We start from the raw sequence: 18,270 nt of genomic DNA on the forward strand, positions 1-18,270 counted from the left end.
GCTGGGAAGCTAAGGCGAAATGGGTGCATGAAAAATGTAAAGATATCGAAAAAGAAATGATTGTCAAAAGAAAGATTCAGCATGTAGGAAAGTCAAAACAACCCTCAGTAAAATTAATTCCAAGGATGGTAACAAGAACGCAACAGGAATTCCGCTGTCAAAAGCAGAGGAGATACCAGATAGGTGGAAAGAGTACATTGAAAGGCTCTATGAGGGGAAGATTTGCCAGATACTATATAAGAAGGAGCATAAGTCGATTTAGAAGAAATACGGGATCCATTATTCGAATCAAAATCTAAAATATCTTTGGGGGACTTAAGGTCAAAAAAGACAGAAGGGATAGATAACATTCCATCAGAATTTCTGAAATCGTTGGGGTAAGTGCCAACAGAACGACTATTCACGTTTCTGTGTAGAATGTATGAGTCTGGTGACGTACCATCCGACTTTCGAAAAGATATCATCCACACAGTTCCGAAGACTGTAAGACCTGGTAAGTGCGAGAATTAGCCCACAATCAGATTAACAGTTCATGCATTCAAGTTGCTGGCAAGATGAATATACAGAGGAATGGAAAAGAAAATTGAGAATGTCTTAGATGTCGACCAGTTTAGCTTTAGGTAAGGTAAACGCACGAGGAAGGCAATTCTGGCATTGCATTGATAATGGAAGCAAGACTAAAGAAAAATCAAAACACGTTTGAGGATTTGCCGACCTGGAAAAAGCTTTCGACAGTGTAAAATGGTGAAAGATGTTCGAAATTCTTTGAAATATAGCGATAAGCTAACGGGAGAGTTGGGTAATATACAATACGTACTAGACCCATGAGAAAATAGTGAGAATGGACGACCAAGAACGAAGTGCTCGGATTGAAATGGGTGTAAGACAGGGATGCAGTCTCTTGCCCCTACTATTCAGCCTGTACATCGAAGAAGTAATGATGGAAATTAAAGAAAGGTTCAGGATTGGGTTAAAAATTCAAGGCGAAAGGATAATAATGATACAATTCGCTGATGACATAGCTGTCCTGAATGAAATTGGAGAAGAATTACATGATCTGCTGAATGGAATGAACAGACTAAAGAGTACAGAATATAGATTGAGAGTAAATCGAAGAAAGACGGCCGACCGCAGTGGCCGAGCGGTTCTAGGCGCTACAGTCTGGAACCACGCGACCGCTACGGTCGCAGGTTCGAATCCTGCCTCGGGCATGGATGTGTGTGATGTCCTTAGGTTAGTTAGGTTTAAGTAGTTCTAAGTCTAGGGGACTGATGACTTCAGATGTTAAGTCCCATAGTGCTTAGAACCATCTGAGCCATACATTCAGTCACGGTACTTCCTGTTGACAAAATTGTTCAAATAGCTCTGAGCACTATGGGACTTAACATCTGTGGTCATCAGTCCCCTAGAACTTAGAACTACTTAAACCTAACTAAGGATATCACACACATCCATGCCCGAGGCAGGATTCGAACCTGCGACCGTAGCAGACGCGGGGTTCCTCCTGTTGACAATCTTGATATCCACATTACCCTTAACCTTCAAGCTTCAGTAGTGCTCTATTTTCTTGGGTTCGTTTTTCGGCAATGTTGGTTGTGTCAGCTTGCTATTCACGGAATGGTCCAGCAGACCATTCAGAGAAGCTAACTGAATCTGGGTGGTGTAGCTGATACTCATCCACATGTGGTTTCCACTATTGTTGACAAACAGATGACGGAGGTCGTCAGTGGGCATATAACGACCCCACTGCCTCTTTTCCTGAACTCAAATTTACTGAGGTGACAAATGTCATGGTATAGCAATATGTACATATACAAATGGCGGTAGTATCGCTTACACATGGTATAAAAAGGCAGTACATTGGCGGTGATGTCATTTGTACTCAGGTGATTCATGTGAAAAGGTTTCCGACGTGGTTATGGCCGCACGGCGGAAATAAACGGACTTCGGAATGCTAGTTGGAGCTGGTCGCATAGGGCACCCCGTTTCAGAAATTGTTAGGGGATTCAGTATTATGAGATTCACAATGTCAAGAGTATGCCGAAAACACCAGTGGCCGACGGCCTTCACTTACCGACAGAGAGCAGCGGCGTTTGCGTAGAGTTATCAGTACTAACAGACAAGTGAATAAACAAGCAACCGTGAAATAACCGCATAAATCAATGTGGGACATACGACGTAGATATCCGTTAGGACAGGACAGCGAAATTTGGTGTTAATGGGCTATGGCAGCAGATGACTGAAGCGAGTGCCTACGCTAACAGCACTACGTCACCTGCAGCGCCTCTCCTGGGTTCGTGATCATATCGGTTGCACCCGAGACGACTGAACATCGTGATCTGATCAGATGAGTCCCGATTTCGGTTGGTAAGAGCTGATGGTAGAACTCGAGTGTGACGCAGAGGCCACGAAGCCATGGAAGCAAGTTATGAAGTCGTTGTGCAATGTGGTGTTGGCTTCATGTAGTGTGTGCTGTATTTATATGAAATGGACTGGGCCCTCTGATCGAACTGAACCGATCATTGACTGGAAATGGTTGCGTTCGGCTACTTGGAGACAATTTGCAGCCATTCATGGGCTTCATGTTCCGAAACAACGGTGGATGACGATGCACCATGTCACCGTGCCACAGTTGTTCTCGGTTGGTTTGAGGAACATTCTGGACAAATCGAGCGAATGATTTGGCCACCCAGATCGTCCGACATTATCCCAGTCGAACATTTATGGGACACTCTTCTACATCTACACTTACACGATTACTCAGTAATTCACAATCAATTGCCTGGGAGAGGGTTCACTGAGCTACCTTTAAGTTATTTCCCTAGCGTTCCACTCTCAAACATCGCGCGGGAAAAATGAACACTTAAATCTATCTGTGCGAACTCTGCTTTCTCTTATTTTGGTATAATTATCACTACTCCCTATGTAAGTGGGCGCCAACAACATATTTTCACACTCTGAGGAGAAACTTAGTAATTGAAATTTGAAGAGAAACTCCTGCAGCTACGAAAAACCCCAGTTTGTGTATCACATCCGTGGCACACTCTTTCCTATTTCGAGTTGGTACAAAACGAGCTGCACTTCTTTGAACCATTCCGTCAGCCCTATCTGATGCGAATCCCACACCGCACAGCAGTACTCCAACAAGAGAACGGACAAGCGCAGTGCAAGCAGTCTCTCTGGCAGACCTGTTACATTTTCTAAGTTCAAATGGTTCAAATAGCTCTGAGCACTAGGGGACTCAACTTCTAAGGTCATCAGTCTCCTAGAACTTAGAACTGCTTAAACCTATGCAACCGAAGGACATCGCACACATCCATGCCCGAGGCAGGATTCGAACCTGCGACCGTAGCGGTCGCGAGATTCCAGACTGTAGCGCCTAGAACCGCTCGGCCATACATTTTCTAAGTGATCTGCCAATAAATGGCACATCTATGTGACCGTTCCAATTGAAGTTATTCGTAATTTTAATCCATAAGTATTTACTAGAGTTTACAGTCTTTATATTTGTGTGATTTATCATGTAACTGAAATTTATAGGAGTCTTTTTAGTGCTCATGTGGATGACTTAACACTTTTCATGATTTAGATTCAATTGTGAATTTTTGTGCCTTACTGGTATCTTGCCTAAACCATTTTGCAATTCGTTCTTATCATCTGCTGACGTTACATGACAGTAAATGACAGCATCATCTGCAGTCAATCTGATGGGACTGTTTATATTCTCTTCTAAGTCGTTTATGTAGATCAGAAACAACAGAAGCCTACAACACAGCCTTAGGAAACGACAGATGTTACTTCTGTTTTACTCTATGACTTTCTGTGAGTTACTACGAACTGTGACCGTGCTGACAGGAAATCATAAATCCAGTCACACAACTGAGACGATACTCCATTTGTATGAAATTTAATTAGAAGTCGGTTCTGAGAAACGGTGTCAAAAGCCTTCCGGAAATCTAAAAATATGGAAACAATTTGACATCCCCTGTCAATAACACTCATTACTTCGTGTTGATAAAGAGCTAGTTGTGTTTCACAACAACGATACTTTCTGAATTCGTGTTGGCTATTTGTGAATAAATCGTTTTCTTCGAGGTGATCCACAATATTCAAGCAGTCCGCAGCTCGTGGTCGTGCGGTAGCGTTCTCGCTTCCCACGCCCGGGGTCCCGGGTTCGATTCCCGGCGGGGTCGGGGATTTTCTCTGCCTCGTGATGACTGGGTGTTGTGTGCTGTCCTTAGGTTAGTTAGGTTTAAGTAGTTCTAAGTTCTAGGGGACTGATGACCATAGATGTTAAGTCCCATAGTGCTCAGAACCATTTGAACAATTTTTTGAATATTCGAGCATATATAATGTTCCAATACCCTACTGCAAATCGACGTTAGTGATTCAGTGGATTACTCATATTTTCTTTCTCGTACTAGTGTGATTTGTGCGACTTCCCGGTCTCAGGGTACAGATCCTCCTACGAGCGAACGTTTCCTTATAACTGCTAAGTATGGAGCTATTGTATCAGCGCACTCTGAAATAGACCTGACCGGTAGACAATCTGGACCTGAAGACTTGTCATTTTTAAGTGTTTTATGCTGCATCACTACACCAATGACATCTGTTTGTAAGCTATTCACGTCGGCAGTTCTTCTTGACTCGAATTCTAAAGTATTTACTTTGTCTTCTTTTGTGGAGGAATTTCGGAAAACTGTTTAGTAACTCCCCTTTAGTGACGCTCTCATCAATAACATCACCACTGTCATCGCGCAGTGAAGATAATCGATTGCGTCTTGCCACTGGAGTACTTCACATACGACCAGTATCTCTTTCGGTTCTCTGACAGATTTCGTTGTAGACACAATTAAAGGCATCACGCATTGAAGTTCACGCTAAATTTCGAGCTTGTGTGAGACTTCGCCAATCTTGGGGATTTTGCGTTCTTTTAAGTTTGACATGCTTTTGTTGCTTCTGCAATAGTGTTCTGATCTATTTCTTGAACTATGGGGATGAGTACCATATCTTATAATTTATTTGATATATACCTGAGGTCGATATTATTTCTTTGAATTTAAGCCATGTCTGGTCGGCGCTTACATAGTCAAATTGGAAGGAGTGGAGACTGTTTCTTAGGAAGGCGTCAAGCGAATTTTTATCTACTTTTTTAAATAGAAGTATTTTGTGTTAATTTTTGGTGAGTTTGGACTTTACAGTATTCAGTCTAGCTACAACAAACTAATTCCTGTATTTTCAGGATTATTTGTTGCTAAGTGACGGCGTCCAATCGAACAGGAACTGATTAAATTCAGCTTGAGTAATTCCTTCTGAAAATGCTGAAAACGAAGCTTCTGCTTGCTGTATACGGTCACCACGTTCTGAAGGAACGAATTTTGAAAGCGAAATTTGTTGGTTCGTTTGGAACAGCTATCAAAGTTAGTTTTTAATAAAGTTAAAATTTGCTTTCGAGAACAAGATATTTACTGGCTTCCTCTCACTACCATAAGTCTTTTCAAAATCCTTTCAAAGTTAGTACTTGTCATTAGTATACAGATAAAATATTCTGGAAACTTTAAGAAAGCGACTTTATGCAAATCAATTTTATTCAAGTGACGTGTCAAAACGAACCATCAGAAATACCTCATACTCTGGCTCTTTAAATTTAAGCACTGCTGTTGCTGATGTTATCTTGTCGTTACATTTGAACATAAAATGCAATATAAATTAAATGGATTATAAAATCAAACAGTAATACTCAGTAGTTGTAAATGACGTAATATTGAACAAAAACACACCTGACCACCGAACGAGTTGAATAAAAGTTAGCTCTCCTTTATAGTAACGATCGTTAGCTGGTTCGTAGCTGGCCTTGCTATGTTCAGTGCTGTTGAGAATGTGGAGCCAAAAACATATCTTTAAATTCTTCACTGGTCTGGTTACAACGATATAACAATGGCGTCCCCAAGACTGCACACATTCAGCCGGCTTTAATACCGTTGATCCTGGTAATTCTTGCAATTACACCTGATAATTACCAGAGAGGACTTTTTACTATAGAGGTGTTAATAAACCTCGTTCTCCAATAATTAGTCCAGATGTTAGCGCAAAGTGTAAAGTCCTGTGGAGCACATCAGAACACATGATCCTTCATTGCCACTTCTGTCCAGCTCAGTCCAGCTGCAGGAAACATTTTTCCATATAATAGGTGTCCCCAAAATGGAACCCGACAAGGCTACACATTACCCCTGTCTCAGGGCTATCCTCCAGGTCTACCTACTTCACTTTTTCACTTGCAGAAAAGGCGTTCACCAAACGGGGACCTCATTCAAGCCTAATGGCGTCCTTCTTTCTTATATGTGTTTTTATTTTTATTGCAATAATAATTAATACCAAGTTAAGGATGAGCTCAGACCGTACTTAAATGAGATATTTAATATTCTTAACTAGCTGAGTATACGACTTTGTCTGTTTATATATATTTATTCAAGTCTTCTATCAGTCCTTCTTCTCCTTCCCCTCTTCGTGTTCATCTCCTCCTTTTCCACCTCCCGCCGCCCCGCCCCCATTCTTTCCACCTCCTCCACCCCCACGCCCTACACCTCTATTCACTACTTATCTCCCCCCAATCCCTCTCTCTGTGCATCTCCTATCACCTCCACCCTTCTCTCTCTGTCCGTCTCCTCCAACTCTGTCCACCTCTTTCTCATTCTCTTCTATGTCCATCTCGCCCTCTGCCCTCTCTGTCCACTTCCCCCTCCTCCATTCTCTCTCCATCTCCTCCTCACCATTACGTGTGTCCTTATACTTCTCCCTCTTCTCTCTCAATGTTATTAGCCCCACCCCAGTAGGAGAACAATGCTTACTCTAAAGTATATCTTTCCAGATCGTAACTAATATGTTCGCTGAAATCGTTCCAGGGACTTAAAATAATCTTTCTACCCGTTACTTCCAATGCATCTAATACATTTCACACCTATTTCTACATATATTTCATACGTGTGTCCAGTAAATTTCGCCCTGCAATTTCATTTTCAGGCAACTAAATGTTTATGTGTCATATCTCTTGAACTATGTGTCGTTGAATGATCTAATTTTGCTGGTACATTCAGCAGCATATGTGAATACTTTGTGCAAAATTTGTCGCTAATATGATCAGTAGTAAACAAATGTTAAATTAAAATGTTATGCTTCGTACGGCAGTTTTAATGAATCAACCACGGAAATGTAGTTAGCGATAATTTCTTTTTCCTTTCATCATTTTGTTGAGGGTTGTCTGCGAGAAAAAGTTTCGTGAAGGTTCGAAATTATCTGTAAAGTTGGTTGCACGTCATGAAGAGCCCTCATCTCAAATATTAGATGACTAAATTATGGGTATTCGTGCGTCGTGGGCTACACTACTTTTTCATTCCCACCCTGACCACTTTAATAGGTACGTGGTTAATACCCAAAAAGCGATACTTTCGGGACAGTAAGTGATATCTGTACTGAGTTTGGTTGATATCCGTCCAGTGGTTTAGGAGGAGATGTGGAACATACACACGTGGATACATTTAAACGCATATCGTTCTTCATAATATGTATGGATTCTATAAAAGTAGTTCGACCGTGTATTTATCATTGTAATTAAACCTTCATAGAACTTACCAAATAACCACATCAGATTTTGACAGCAAACTACATTACTGGCCATTAAAATTGCTACACCAAGAAGAAATGCAGACGATAAACGGGTATTCATGAGACAAATATGTTATGCTAGAACTGACATGTGATTACATTTTCAATCAATTTGGGTGCATAGATCCTGCGAAATCAGTTCCCAGAACAACCACCTCTGGCCTAATAACGGCCTTGATACGCCTGGGCATTGAGTCAAATAGAGCTTGGATGGCGTGTACAGGTACAGCTACCCATGCAGCTTCAACACGATACCACAGTTCATTAAGAGTAGGGACTGGCGTATTGTGACGAGCCAGTTGCTCGGCCACCATTGACCAGACGTTTTCAGTAGGTGAGAGATCTGGAGAATATACTGGCCAGGGCAGCAGTCGAATATTTTCTGTATCTAGAAAGACCCGTACAGGACCTGCAACATGCGGTCGTGCATTATCATGCTGAAATGTAGGGTTTCGCAAGCATCGAATGAAGGGTAGAGCCACGGGTCGTAACACTTCTGAAATGTTACGTCCACTGTTCAAAGTGCCGTCAAGAACAACACGTGACCGAGATGTGTAACCAATGGCAACCCGTACCATCACGCCGGGTGATATGCCAGTATGGCGATGAGGAATACACGCTTCCAATGTGCGTTCACCGCGATGTCGCCAAACACGGATGCGACCATCATGATGCTGTAAACAGAACCTGGATTCATCCGAAAAAATGACGTTTTGCCTTTCGTGCACCCAGGTTCGTCGTTGAGTACACCATCGCAGGCGCTCCTGTCTATGTTGCAGCATCAAGGGTAACCGCAGCCATGGTCTCCGAGCTGATAGTTGATGCTGCTGCAAACGATGTCGAACTGTTCGTGCAGATGGTTGTTGTCTTGCAAACGTCCCCATCTGTTGACTCAGGGATCGAGACGTGGCTGCAGATCCGTTATAGCCATGCGGATAAGACGCCTGTCATATCGACTGCTAGTGATACGAGGCCGTTGGAATCCAGCACGGCGTTCCGTATTAACCCCCTGAACCCACCGATTCCATATTATGCTAACAGTCATTGGATCTTGAGCAGCAATGTCGCGATACGATAAACCGCAATCGCGATAGGCTACAATCCGACCTTTATCAGAGTCGGAAACGTGATGGTAGGCATTTCTCCCCCTTACACAAGGCATCACAACAACGTTTCACCAACCGAGCGACCGCTCCGCTCGCAGGTTCGAATCCTGCCTCGGGCATGGATGTGTGTGATGTCCTTAGGTTAGTTAGGTCTAATTAGTTCTAAGTTCTAGGCGACTGATGGCCTCAGAAGTTAAGTCGCATAGTGCTCAGAGGCAACGTTTCACCACGCAACGCCGGTCAACTGCTGTTTGTGTATGAGAAATCGGTTGGAAACTTTCCTAATGTCAGCACGTTGTAGGTGTCGCCACCGGCAACAACCTTGTGTGAATACTCTGAAAAGCTAATCATTTGCATATCACAGCACCTTCTTCCTGTCGGTAAAATTTCGAGTCTGTAGCACGTCATCTTCGTGGTGTAGCAATTTTAATGGCCAGTAGCGTATAAAGATAGACACTAAGATTATTTCGTTATAGGCAGAAAGTGCCGAGGCGGACGACACCGCTATCCTCACGTGGCGGGAGACGGCGGCCTCCGTGCTCAAGGTGAACGTGCGCTGTCTCTTCCTGTTTGGCTCGTGGCCACTTGTCGATTCGTGGCTGTACCACGCCTTCTTCGCCGTCGTCTTCGTCTCGAACCTGGGAAACATGACGGAGGCGGCCCTGGGACTCTACCTCGGGCACGGCGGGCTCCAGGAGATCACGCTGGTGCTGCCCAACACACTGACCGTGGCCAGCGGCGTCTTCAAGATGATTTTCTTCTACCGCGACCGCGGCCGATACTACGGGCTTGTGAGGCGCACCGACCGGCTGACCACGCTGCAGTTGGCCGTCCCTGGAGAGGACGCGGCGGCCATCGTCCGCGACGCCGCCAGACACTCGCTGAAGCTCTCCTCCTCCGTGTACGCCTTCGTCTCGCTGCAGATCATCGTCTGGTTCCCTATGCCGCTGATCGCTTATCCCGGCCAACGCAAGCTGCCCTTCGTCCAGCTGCCCTGGAACAACAACACGGAGATCCCCGTGTACGAGCTGTCCTACGCTCTGCAGTGTTTCTCGTCCTTCACCATCATCTTCATCACGCTCGGCATGGACTGCCTGTTCGCGGTGATCATGATCCACGTGGCTGCTCAGTTCGAAATACTGATCACGCGTATTCGGAATCTGCGTCTTGACTTACCAACGAGTGCAATCCAGCAAAAACCAATTTTGTCTCAGCACAGCCGAAATTCTAGGACGTCCATGAATACACCAACAGAGTCTAAGGAAATCTTCCAACATCAAATAACAGAAGCTCACGATAAAATGTACAGAGACCTATGTAACTGCGTCGAAGTTCATCAAGAAATTATCAGGTAAGTAAAATACTTTTCATTTTTTCCTAGCAGCACTCATTCACACGAAAAAATGTGGGCGTGATAAATATTGTTGTTGTGGTCTTCAGTCCGAAGACTGGTTTAAAGCAGCTCTCCTGTTACTCTATCGTGTCCAAGCCTCTTCATCTCCGAGTAACTAATGCAACCGACGTCCTTCTGAATCTCCTTACTGTTTTCATCTCTTGGTCTCTCTCTATGATTTTTACCCCTAACGCTTCCCTCCACTACTAAATCGACGATCTCTTGATGTCTCAGGACGTGTCCTATCAACCGATCCACTCTTCTAATCAGGTTGTGCCACAAATTTCTTTTCTCCCCTGTTCCATTCAGTATCTGCTCATTAGTTACGTGATCTACCCATCTAATCTTCAGCATTCTCGTGTAGCTCCACATTTCAAAAATTTTTATTCTCTTCTTGTCCAAACTGTTTAAATTCCATGTTTCACTTCCATACAAATACTTTCAGAAAAGACTTACAAACATTTAAATCTGTTAAATGAAACAACAAGTTTACTGTTACCAGTCGCCGTTTTATTTATTTCCACGACGCGTTTCAAAGGTTTAAACCTCAATTATCGGGTGGATTTACATTAGTCAGTATGACATTTGTGTGTGTATTGTGTTACGATTTTTTGGAGGAACTTGTGGCACTGCCTAGTGGAGAAACAAGACACTATTTCAGAACATGGTTTTGGATTTCTTCTGACAAAAAATTAAACTGATATCTAATGGTAAACATAAAATAAGCAAACTAGAGTACCTCCAGTGCTCACAGATTCCTTTCGCTGTCGTAACACATCACATGTGTACTGCCATATTTGTAAACAAATGTGGCCTCTGAAATCTGCTGGTGTAATGTTCGTCATTGCGACCTTTTCGGCACTGTTTTTGTACTCGAAAATAGCCTTGAGTGCCTGACTGGGCTGATTAACTTTAAATGCGAACATTTTAGCTTAGGCTTTACCGTGACTGTTATTGACATTAAATGAAACAAGTTTACTGTTACCAGTGATCGTTTTTTTTTAATTCCACGACGCGTTTCGAAGGTTTAAACCATCATTAGGCTATTTTCGAGTACAAAAACAGTGCCGAAAAGGTCACAATGACGAACCTTGCACCCAGCAGATTTGAGACGCCACATTTGTTTTCAAATGTGGCAGTATACATGTGATGTGTTACGACAGCGAAAGGAATCTGTGAGCACTGGAGGTACTCTAGTTTGCTTATTTTATGTTTACCATTAGATATCAGTTTAATTTTTTGTCAGAAGAAATCCAAAACCATGTTCTGAAATAGTGTCTTGTTTCTCCACTAGGCAGTGCCACAACTTCCTCCAAAATATCGTAACACAATACACACACAAATGTCATACTAACTAATGTAAATCCACCCGATGATGGAGGTTTAAACCTTCGAAACGCGTCGTGGAAAAAATAAAACGGTGACTGGTAACAGTAAACTTGTTGTTTCATTTAATGTCAATAATAGTCACGGTAAAGCCTAACCTAAGATGTCCGCATTTAAATTTAAATCTATATTCAGTGATAGCAAATTTCTTTTATTCAGAAACGCTTATCTTGACACTGCCAGTCTACATTTTATATTCTCTCTGCTTCGGCCACCGTTAGTCATTTTACTGCCCTAATAGCAAAACTCCTCTACTACTTTCGTGTCTCGTTTCCTATTCTAATTCCCTCAGCCTCACTTGATATGATTCGACTAGATTCCATTATCCTTGTTCTGCTTTTGTTAGTGTTCATCTTAATTCTCCTTTCAAGATACTGTCCATTCCGTTCAATTGCCTTTCCAAGTCACAGAATTACAATTTCATTGACAAACCTCAAAGTTTTTACATCTTCTCCCTGAACTTTAATTCTTACTCCCAATATTTCTTTGGTTTCCTTTACTGCAGGCTCAAAGTACAGATTGAACAACATCAGGGATGGGCTACAACCCTGTCTCACCCTCTTCTCAACCACTGCTTCGCTTTCATGTTCCTCATTCTCTACAAACGCTGTCTTGTTTCCGCAAAAGTTGTATATAACCTTTCGCTCCTTATATTTTACCCTTTATATCTTCAGAATTTAAAACAACGTATTCCAAGCTACAATGTCAAAAGGTTATTCCAAATCTACAAAAGCTATAAACGTAGGGTTGCCTATCCTCAACCTATCTTCTACGATAAATCGTCAGGCGTCAGTACTGCCTCACGTGTTCCTACAATTCTTGATAAATAAATGGAGCTATTTGATCTCTCAGGTTTTCTCGGTCTGATTGATTAACAGTGTGCTTTCGGACTGTTCAGTCGATTTGTGCTTTTCATTTTATGCACAATTTTTTCTGCCTTTGACAAAGATAAGAAATCGAAAGGGCCCGGATTACCTTACATGCAGCAGGCTATTAGAAGAGTCGAAGAGAGATGGGAGGAACATCAGTGACACATCCGACTAAAATACCTAAGGAAATCAGTTGTTCTCAGTGTACTGTCTCGAATATAATCGTGGAATGACGTATTATGAATAAGTATTGTGGTGCAAACGTCAGATTGCTGTGACAATGTGCAAGCTTACCGTCGGTGGGGTTTAACGGATTGCATGAATAAATGAATTTCAGGTACTCTCCTATTCCGTCATAATTTTCTCTGAATTCATGCCCCTGCAACTTGTACCTTTCACTACCCTCAGATATTTGCTATGCGAATCTCAACCTCTTACAGTGTGTCAGGATTGTTGGTAGAATGGCTTCATTTGATAAGAATGACCCGACTTTTAACTGCATGTATATTGGTTCTACATGGAATCTGAAACTCTAATCAGTTTAACAATCCAGCGGATAACGCTAACTATACCTCGAACCAACATATTCAGTAGAAAAGGCGGTTACTATTTTCTTTTTCTCATGACCACGATTAAGCTGCTATTGACTTTTGTTCCATTAGCGCTCTAAATTTTTCTTTTCAGTGCTAATGAACACACTCTGCAGTGAATGAAGGAAGGGAGCGTTAATTTGTTTATATCGATAGCAAAATGTGATTCTTTACAGTCATATAATATTATTATTCTGAAAAGAGCTTTGAATATGGTGTTGCATAATGAAGATTCTTGGTACGGTAAACAGAATACCGGATTCTCGGTATGATAACCACATTTGAAATAATGAAAACAAAATTTTTACCTTATTTGGTCTTCAAAGCACAAGTTTATAGTACAAGACATGTATTGATTTGAAAAAATAACACAAATTAGAGCAAAAATGTATTCTTTGAAAAATTATTTACTCTTTGACTTTTGAACTTTACCATATTTCTGAAAATATTTTTATTGGTTAATACTGTATTTTCTTCATAATACGATTGAACGTAATGAGTACAATGCTTATACAATCCTGAATGAGTCCAATCCATACTTCCACACTTATAGTACAAATGCGGAAGTAACTCTGTCTGTTACGTTTTCGTGACTAAACCGCTGAACCGATTTGTGTGAAATTTGGTACAGAGGTAGCTTGAACCCAGCGGAAATACATACGCTGCAATAGAAAGTAGAGTAAATCGACAGTAAGAGGCTGACGTATGAAATGGAATATCTTTTTTTATAGCAGTGTACATAAACCGAGGAAAAACATGGGCTAATTTAGGATTTTTAAAAAATTCAACCCCCAAGGGGGTGAAGTGTAGAATGGAATATCTTTTTTACGTCAGTGAACATAAACCAGATTACAGAATTATTAAATTTGTTGCATAATGTACACATTTTATACGATAATGTGCAGCCACTTCAATAGCACGATGCGTAGGTGCGCACTCCTGCCCACGCCTCTCTGCACATAAGGGTCGACAGGAACACTGTAGGTGGCTTGTCGTCATTCGCTGCTGGGGCAGCTGGAGAAGGAGGGGGGGGGGAGGGGGGAGGGGGAGCCAGTGTGCACATCATGGGCTGTGCTGTGCTTACCTGAACAGGCAGGCATACGAGAGCAGCTGACGTTATTGCACATACATGAGGTTGTTAATCAACATCACTCATCATAGCAAAACTACTTATATGTGACCACAGCTGCTGCTAACAGATGATCAGCTATAAATGGCAGTGCGAACCAACAATGGTTGACAGTCTGATTAGACTTCATCCAACAATTATACGCAACAGCATAGCTTGCAGCATCCAGAGATAGAAACTGCACTCGCCTGAACATCTAAAAGTACACTATTAATAAAGTGAACTATTGCTTTGTGGCTAAATGGATAAGACTACAAAGCCAGAAGTCCAGAAGTCATTTGTTGTTCCTAGGACGTTTCTGGCGCTTATCAGTTGTTTTCATCTGGCAGTGATTTCTAAATGGCATGCACCATGTTTCCAGTCGACTTCAAACTTGAGGTCCACAGCTATTGGCAAGGTTAGTCCGACACATCGATAAATACGACACATTACGTTCATTACCCCGAGTTGTCAGTCTACTACTTTTAATGCGTTTAAGAAATGTTTTCACATTACAGAGTTCATTACTCACATTATCTTTTTCTTTCAGATTCGTCAGGCATCTGGAGACCATGATGAGTCCTATTGCAATGACACAGTTCGTCTTCAGCGTCCTGGTCGCCTGTGTTGCACTGTATCAAGCTACCTATGTAAGCGCTTTTTCTTTTCTTTTCTTTCAATGCTCTTCTCAGTATGTAGTAAATAATTAGCGTAATTTTTAGATGAAAAGTAAAATTCATTTAAAAACTGTTTAAAATTACGAACTGAAGGAACATTCCAAAAACAATGAGAAATATGACTCTGATATTAATTCCATGTGTACATCCTCAACTTGCAGCGGGGCTACTAGAGATTTCCTGTTAGATATTAGTCCTAATTTCGACTAATATTCATCTCCAGTTAATTTCTAGAGAGTAAAAGGAAAACTCCTAAGAGTAATAACCTTCCAACATTCTAACTGCGAAATTTTAATGATTGGATAACGATGCTTCATATATGGACTGTTGAACCACAGCTATATATATTTATGTAAACAAAATAAAAGGCAGGCTTCGACGAACCTGACCTACAAATATTACATTGTTCTTTGCAGACACAAACGTAGGTTAATTGGATAACAGCATAGGAAAATTATTTTTTCATAGTATCTCTGTAAGCAGCTGAAAGTTATCTTTGTTTTACCATTCTCAGACGAAGAAACAGCTGGACGTCCACCTGCATCCGCTCCTAATGTCAACATCGAGAAGCGTCTACACCACTTCCAAAGAAACAAGTTGCTGGTGAGGTAGCAGCAAACCACATAAAAACCAGTCATGATTCAATGTGCTCAACTTTCAATAGAAGCATTGTGAGGTCGGTTGCAAAACGACTACGTGAAGAGCGCAAGAGTAATAGACCAAAAATTTATCAGAAATTATAGGTCCGTCATGTTGACATACTTGAAATATCACTGAATGAATCATCACTAGAGACAGAAGGTAGATTCATCACTTCGAACAAGACGGCAAACGCAAGAGCAGTGAATTTATTAACTCAAATCTTCAGCCAAAAAGAAATTCAAGTAAACTCTTGCAGGATAAGTTATACAGTCTTTAGGACTCACGAGGACCATTTCTGGATCATTTTCTGGCAAAGTGTAAATACAGTGATATCATTTCCAACAAGCTGCAGTTTGCAATTAGAATCAGACTCCGAGGTCGACGGACGGAATGTATTTTCTTTTAGCATGGCAACGCGCTTCCACCAGCCAGCGCTCTGCATTTCAGTGTATCGAGGCATTCTGCGTGAATTTCCGATCTAACTCCGCCGGATCGCCATTTGGTTGGTGCATTCAATGATGTGTTTATTTCTCGCGATACCATAAAACATTATCAATGATGGCACAAATGCACAGAAAACTACAGTGAAAATATAAAAAAACGATTGCGCTGTAATTGTTTAGTATCATTGTGTGATGAATTATAAAAATTGAAAGCGAATACTTTCAGACTTATCCTCGCAAGGCGATAACAGTCACAACTACGGGGGAGGGGGGGGGGGGAGGGGGCTATCAGAAGTAATGCTAATGTTCACATTTTGCATCACCTCCAGTTATATAGCAATTGTGAAAATGATTTGCAGTATCACAAGCATAACTAACTAATGCTGCTACGCTGGAGACCACTGTGAGCAATAGCATGGTCACAAATCGGAAATGCCATAAATTTTAAATTGTCATAGGACTATGTTGGTGGTTTCATATTATCATGAAACGCAAACGGCAAATGAAATGAATTCAAAGAGGGTGCGTCTTCTCCTGTAATGGTTTGAAAAAAAAAAATCAGTTCCTAGTTCTATGTGCAGCCCCTCGTGGATATCCCTGTGTTTAGGGCACTAAATAATTTCTTAATACAAGTCAGCCGCACTAAATAATTTCTTAATACAAGTCAGCCGACAGTATCGACTTTGTTTAGCAGGTAGTTTGTATACGGCCTGGTAGACCTATTCTGCTGCAGCAAAGCAACAGGTGATCACGTTGCATTATTAAGGCACGCCAGTACACATATGTGCCCGAAACCATAACTGCGGAATATTCCCAGCATACCGTCATACTGGCTCCGTCCCTGTAAGGACAAAAGACAGCCAAATTGTGTATTGTAACATAGATCCCTACAAACTCTAAGGCATTTGTCGTGCAACGTGTAGTGTCCACACTTCAACACCGAGCTGAGACTTACTCGATTTCGGTGTCGAATACTGATGTGAATTTCACTTGTCTCGTACGTGACTCTTCGTACCGTATAATGTCCTACCATTCCAGTGACCTATCGGAACGTTCCGTGCGTATACCACTCACGACATGATTCATTATGCCAGGCAGAAGACATTTTTTTTTACTTTTGTTTTGATTTTCGCATACCAAGCGACGTAGAGTCGCATTGGTCAACACACAACACAGAAACGAATAATGTTGGAATATAAATGAAAAAAAAATTGTACGAGGGTCACTCCAAAAGAAATGAACACTATTTTCGTAAAAATACAGTTTTCATTCTGTATGTCTGAAAGTTTTACAGTGTGTAGATACATCCTTCCCGCTTGTTTTCAAACATAGTTCCACCTGTTCCCGTGAGTGGCGCCGTCACAGCATGTCTTCAAGATGGTTGCAGCACTTGACGTTCGTCAGAAGCAACGTGTTGTCATAAAATTCGTGTGCTGTGAAAACGAGACAGTGGGAAACATCCACAAGAGGTTGAAAAAGGTGTATGGAGATGCTGCTGTCGATCGCAGTAGAGTTAGTCGGTGGGCAAGCAGGTTACATGATGAAAGCGGGCACGGCAATATTGAGGATTGTCCTCGCAGCGGCAGGCCTCGTTCTGCACAAACTCCAGACAATGTGTGGAGAGTTAACGAATTGGTGACTGCTGACAGACGCATCACAGTTAACGAATTGCCACACTACGTTGGGATAAAGGAAGGAAGTGTTTGCAGAATACTGAAAGTGTTGGCGTTAAAAAAGTTTTGTGCCAGGTGGGTTCCTAGGATGTTGACGGTGGCTCACAAAGAAACATGAACAACAGTATGCAGCGAACTTTTGGAACAGTACGAGAATGGTGGAGATGAACTTCTTGGAAGAACTGTAACAGGTGATGAAACATGGCTCCATCATTTTTCACCAGAGACGAAGAGGCAATCAATGGAGTGGCATCATGCAAAATCACCGAAGAAAAAAAATTCAAAATCACACCTTCTGCTGGAAAAGTTATGGCTACGGTGTTTTTCGATTCCAAAGGACTCTTGCTTGTGGACGCGATGCCAAGTGGAAACACCATAAATTCTGATCCATACGTGAGGACACTGAAGAAACTTGAAGCTCGACTGAGTCGTGTTCGACCATATCGGCAAAAGCAGGATGTTTTTCTGTTGCACGACAATGCACAGCCACATATCCGTCAAAAAAACATGGAAGCGATCACAAAACTCGGATGGACGACACTGAAAGACCCGCCTTACAGTCCTGACCTGGCTCCATGTGACTATCATCTCTTTGGGGAACTGAGAGACTCTCTTCGTAGAACAAGGTTTGAAGATCTACATCTACATACATACTCCGCAATCCACCATACGGAGCGTGGCGGAAGGTACCTCGTACCACAACTATCACCTTCTCTCCCTG

The 18,270-nt window shown here is 42.0% G+C and overlaps 1 protein-coding gene across 1 annotated transcript in view; it reads left to right on the forward strand.

Annotated features, from left to right (window-relative positions):
* Positions 1–18,270, forward strand: part of LOC126419413 (uncharacterized) — a 130,623-nt gene that overhangs the window by 12,189 nt on the left and 100,164 nt on the right. Inside the window, exons 2-3 of the mRNA XM_050086602.1 lie at positions 9,245–10,119; positions 14,665–14,764. Coding sequence (XP_049942559.1) covers positions 9,245–10,119; positions 14,665–14,764 — 975 coding nt within the window. The remainder of the gene's footprint in view (positions 1–9,244; positions 10,120–14,664; positions 14,765–18,270) is intronic.

This window comes from Schistocerca serialis, chromosome 9, assembly GCF_023864345.2.
Source record: "Schistocerca serialis cubense isolate TAMUIC-IGC-003099 chromosome 9, iqSchSeri2.2, whole genome shotgun sequence".
Classification (NCBI taxonomy): Eukaryota; Metazoa; Arthropoda; class Insecta; order Orthoptera; family Acrididae; genus Schistocerca; species Schistocerca serialis.